Source organism: Tarenaya hassleriana, unplaced genomic scaffold, assembly GCF_000463585.1.
Source record: "Tarenaya hassleriana unplaced genomic scaffold, ASM46358v1 Cleome16, whole genome shotgun sequence".
NCBI lineage: Eukaryota > Viridiplantae > Streptophyta > Magnoliopsida > Brassicales > Cleomaceae > Tarenaya > Tarenaya hassleriana.
In genome coordinates, this window is record NW_010965019.1 from 110577 (window position 1) to 115892 (window position 5316).

The 5316-nt window shown below is 34.8% G+C and overlaps 1 protein-coding gene across 1 annotated transcript; it reads left to right on the plus strand.

The window, feature by feature from the left end:
• The first annotated feature begins 1917 nt into the window (after positions 1-1917).
• On the plus strand, positions 1918-4940 carry LOC104809201 (fructose-1,6-bisphosphatase, cytosolic-like). The gene is made up of 12 exons (XM_010535093.1): positions 1918-2202; positions 2682-2729; positions 2878-2952; positions 3080-3141; positions 3243-3309; positions 3396-3509; positions 3629-3715; positions 3794-3864; positions 3961-4026; positions 4117-4203; positions 4300-4375; positions 4667-4940. The coding sequence occupies exons 1-12, from the start codon at positions 2044-2046 to the stop codon at positions 4772-4774; spliced, it is 1020 nt and encodes a 339-aa protein (XP_010533395.1). The 5' UTR covers positions 1918-2043; the 3' UTR covers positions 4775-4940.
• Positions 4941-5316: the final 376 nt, after the last annotated feature.

Genomic DNA, 5316 nt, shown 5'->3' on the forward strand with positions numbered 1-5316 from the left:
CAAATTTAATATTTACTTTTTTATGTATATGTATATATTTGTATATATATATACTGTATATATATTGTATATTGTATATTGTATATTTTTTCTTTTTGTTTTTATTTTTACTTTTACTTTTTTTATTTAATTTTAAATTTTTTATTTTAAATTTTAATTTCAATTTTAAATTTAAATTTCAAATTTTTAGTTTTGATTTTTAGTGTTTTATTTTTTTTATTTGTTTTTATTTTTATTTTTATTTTTATTTGTTTTTATTTTCTTTTTTTGTTTTATTTTTTTATTTTATTTTTTATTTTTTAATTAAATTTTTATCTGATATGACCGATGATGAGGCGTTGAGTCATCTGTCATGTCAGATCAGCCGTTAATCGATTTAACACCGTTTAACGTCGATGAGGTTTTTGTTAAAAATTTACAAGTTCAGTATTTTTTGTGTCAAAATCGACGAGTTCATATTTAATTTGAAAATTTGAAAAGTTCGGTATTAATATGTCAACTATCTCCAAGTTGGATAATTTTTTGGGGATTTTTCCAAATCAGATTTGTCATCTCTTGATCCTTAAAATTAGGTCAAGGATATACTTATAATATTTTTAGTAATAATTATAATTTTTAGTCACTTTTTACCATTGTGATATTAAATTTATTAATTAATATAATTAATAATTATAATTTTTTTCTATAAATATAAAATAAATCTCTATAATCTTACACTATCCATCTTTTAAATTCAAAAATTGTTATTACAAAATCATTCTCATATCTTATTCTTGGTTTATATTTTTATTTTACGAACATCATAAATCTTAAAATATTATATTATCAATGTTTATTTTTTTTAACGATAACATTATCATTCCATTGTATATTTATTGTTCTTTAACAACAACATATAGAGATATTTTTGCTTCAAATAAAGTTAGAAAATGATATTATTTATGTGAAAATTGATACATTGTATTATTTCGACAAATCTTTATTTTTTAAAATACAATTTTTCATATTAATATAATATAATTCATAATAGGTAATATCTAAATATTAAATATTAAATTATAAATTTTATATTTTAATAATAAAAATAAATATTTTGTATATAGAGCTCTAAAAATATATGAGACAGATTTGGTGGATGGGTTATATATTCGTAAATTATATGATATGGATCGATAAAATATATATTTAGTTTGTTAGTGAAACAGTAAAATATATATTTAGTTCGTTAGTGAAGCAGTTTGGTTCGAGGTATAACTCAATCGGAACTGGTGTTCTGAGTAGAAACTTCATTTTGTAAAGAAATTTGACACGATATTATCAGGTATAATTCGCACCATATTAGGTGTAACACATTTCGTGTCAGATATAACTCGAACCATGTCAGTAACATGAAGTGTCAGTGTAAGGTATAGCTCAACTCGAACTGGAGTTTCGAACAAAAATGAACTCATGCGAACGTGTCAGTGTAAGTTCCGCGAGGTTAACAAAACTATTGGAATCTCCTACAGAAAAATGTCACTAGTCCGGACACCTACAATTTCAACTTCCAAGATCCCTACTTTTCATACAAAGACGTTAAGAAGGACACAAGCCGAATCCAAATTCAGCATTTTCGCCATGATTAAATCCAGAAGCCAGACTCAAACACACCACCAGCAAGAAAGAAAGAAGCTAATCTCATAACGAGCGAATTGTGGATTCTCGATTCCAAACGATGTCGTTTTGGGAATAGTGTTCCAGAATGTCAACTGCGGGTGATGAAGACGACGAAAAGAGGTTCGTTAATGTCAACTGCGGTGACAGCCAATACTATCACTGTCACGCTAATTGTCTGCCACGTGTCACTTATTTCCCCGACTCACCTCCAGATAAACCCGCCCACCTGGCTCTGACTCTCAAGCGTGTCTTTATCCTCGAAATGAGCAACACACACAAAAAAGGAGATGAAAAGGATTGTGACTTTTGCATCGACCCATTCGATTTTCTCTCTCTAGAGATTGAAAAAGAGCTCTGTTGATTTAGAGAGAGAGAGAGAGAGAGGAGATGGATCACGCGGCGGATGCTCACCGTACGGATTTGATGACCATAACGAGGTTCGTGTTGAACGAGCAGTCAAAGTATCCGGAGTCTCGTGGGGATTTCACGATCTTGCTCAGTCACATCGTTTTGGGCTGCAAATTCGTTTGCAGTGCTGTGAATAAGGTGAATGTCGAAAATTGAGCTTTTCGGATGATGATAATCAACGGGTGACTGTAAAAATCTCGTTTTGCCTTTGTTCTTGGAATCATCATTGGATGGTAAATGCCGATGGCCCGGTGGGTCAAAAGGGACTCTTTCTGTGTCCTGCGTTCGGGATTTCGTTTTCAACTGTTTGAATCAGAATTTACTTTTATACAGTCGAAGTGGTAAAAAAACAAAAAACAAATCTGATATTTTGATTTTGCCTATTTGTGCATACATGTGAACGCGTGTATGAATACGAGCGATCACCAACACAGTTAGAGATTCTGAAATTTCTTTATTTCCAGTGATTGATTCGCTTTTGTTTTTGGTCCTTGATCCGTATAAGAGGAGATTCTGAAATTTTGAGCAAGCTTGCATCTGTTCTATGTATCGCGTTAATGATTTGGCCACAGTTATATGTTTGTGTGATCATTTGTTGGATATGTTATGTGGTACAGGCAGGTCTTGCAAAGCTCATTGGACTTGCAGGGGAGACCAACATTCAGGCAAGTCCTCGCTTTCCTTTTAACATCTTATAATTCGTTGTTCCTGTTTCCGAAAGGCGTTTCTGTATCCTTTTGTTCTTGCTTTGATTTCTCCGATTAACCGTGTTCATGTTGGATTTTGGCGAATTTACCTTCTCCCCGAGTATAGGGTGAAGAGCAAAAGAAGCTGGATGTGCTGTCCAACGACGTCTTTATCAAGGCTTTGGTTAGCAGCGGAAGAACAGTAAGTTTATTTTTGTGATAATTCGGTAGTTCAACGAGCCTTTGGCCCAATTACATCTCTCAGAAGATTCAGGATTGCCTAACCGTGTTTTCTTTAAATGTGCCTCGGGATTGGAATCTTGTGTCAGTCGATCCTTGTCTCAGAAGAAGATGAGGAAGCAACTTTTGTGGAATCACCTAAGCGGGGAAAGTAATTCTACTTTCTCTTGGTGTCTCTGTAATATCGATATCGATCTTCTTAATGTCGGTTTCTGTGATATGGCGTATGATCTTCTGGTTCTGATACTGTAGGTACTGTGTTGTTTTTGATCCGCTTGATGGATCCTCAAACATAGACTGTGGTGTTTCCATTGGAACGGTGTGTTTCTTTCTATAGAGCTCGATCACCACATTTATGATAAGCCCTCATAATGTACATATCTTTGCTTCTTGTTTCCGTCTTAGATTTTCGGGATTTACACAGTGAAGCACAGCAATGAACCAACCATCGATGATGTCCTGAAACCGGGAAGTGAGATGGTGGCAGCTGGGTATTGCATGTACGGAAGCTCTTGCATGGTAACTGCAAAACAAAACTTGCATGGCAATAACGAAACATCGAAAAAACACCAATCTGATCTCTGAAAGTTTCTTGATTTACATTGAAAAGCAGTTGTTTTTATTGATTTGATTCTCAGCTTGTGCTGAGCACTGGAACCGGAGTCAATGGATTCACCCTTGACCCGTCTCTTGGAGAGTTCATACTAACTCATCCTGATATAAAGGTAACTGGAGAACCCGTCTAAGATAACCGTTTCCTTCGCCGAATTAAGTTCTCGATATTTCTTTGTCCTTGCACGCAGATTCCGAAGAAAGGAAAGATCTATTCTGTGAACGAAGGAAATGCTAAGAACTGGGATGGTGCAATTACCAAGTATGTGGAAAGCAAATTATCGTGTACCGTATAAAGAAAATCCGGTACTGGTTCCTAATGCATTGTACTTATGTTCTGTTTTTTCTGTTGGTCTAGGTACGTGGAGAAGTGTAAGTTTCCCAAAGATGGTTCGTCCCCGAAGTCTCTGAGATACGTCGGAAGGTAATGGAAAATATTTTATTTACCATTGATGTGTTGATTATAGGATACAAAATAATGCTTTGGGAGATTGTTTTTCCATTGTCTAAACAGTATGGTGGCTGATGTCCATCGCACGCTGCTCTATGGAGGTATCTTTTTGTACCCTGCCGACAAGAAAAGCCCCAACGGTAAATTGCGGTAAGCTTACCATAAGACCCGGGATTACGGTTGGATTGAGAACTGCATACCAATTTGAAGTGCCCTTTTTTTATTCTGTCTTAAAATCATGGACAGTGTCCTCTACGAAGTCTTCCCGATGTCATTCTTGATGGAACAAGCCGGAGGTCAGGCCTTCACGGGCAAGGGACGGGTAAATTACGCTTTTATCCTTTGACAACCGTATAGTTTTCCAGCTAGAGGTGACCATTCGTGACCCAATTCAAGACAGAGAGTCCCGGTTTCGGTTTAGGTTTAGGATTTGTGTTGGTCGTCGGGTTTAAGGACATCTTCCTGTGTTGTGCTCATTGATATGACTGATTCTCTACCTATGAATTCGACCCCGAGCCTAAATCTAGGATGCTTTTAGGATCGAATAAGCCGTTAAATACCCAAGAGTTTGGCTTGGTATCGGGTTAAATCTGACATTGAACGGATTCTGCAGGCGTTGGATCTCGTCCCGAAGGAGATCCACCAGCGGTCACCGATATTTCTGGGAAGCTACGACGACGTAGAAGAGATCAAGACTCTCTATGCTTCAGAGAGCTCATGAAGGCATAAAGCTCCTTCCTTAGTCTCTGTTTCTGTCTTCATGGCTTTTGCTCTGCCATGAGATGATGTTATTACATCATCTTCACTATTCTATTGACATTTGCCTTAAAGGCTTTTACCGAAGAATTTCCGCATTTAAGGAGTTTGTGGGTTTACTCTTTCATGAATATTATTCTTATTAGGGGTAATCACGTAAAAATACCCGAATTTTTACAAAAATCCCAAATAAATACCCGAACTATAAAATTGTCATATTAATACCTGAACTTTTCAAAACTCTTACATAAATACCCATATTTTTAAATTTTTTCCAAATAAAACAAACGCAACTGCTTACTCAGCAAAAAACTACTGACTCATCAAAAAAACTGCTGACTCAACATTCAAAAATATTATTAAATATCCAAATATTCATCTACATGTATTTAAATTAATATATGCATATAAATTCACATATATATACAAATATATATATATATATATATATATATATATATTAAAAATAAAATTATTTATAATTAATAAAACACATATACACATAAC

Excerpts from the sequence above, each read along its gene's own strand:
- LOC104809201 (XM_010535093.1), top strand. The coding sequence starts at position 2,044 with ATGGATCACGCGGCGGATGCTCACCGTACGGATTTGATGACCATAACG. Across the intron at positions 3,510-3,628 it reads TGTACGGAAGCTCTTGCATG|CTTGTGCTGAGCACTGGAAC; the intron begins GTAACTGCAAAA and ends TTTGATTCTCAG. Across the intron at positions 3,865-3,960 it reads TGGGATGGTGCAATTACCAA|GTACGTGGAGAAGTGTAAGT; the intron begins GTATGTGGAAAG and ends CTGTTGGTCTAG.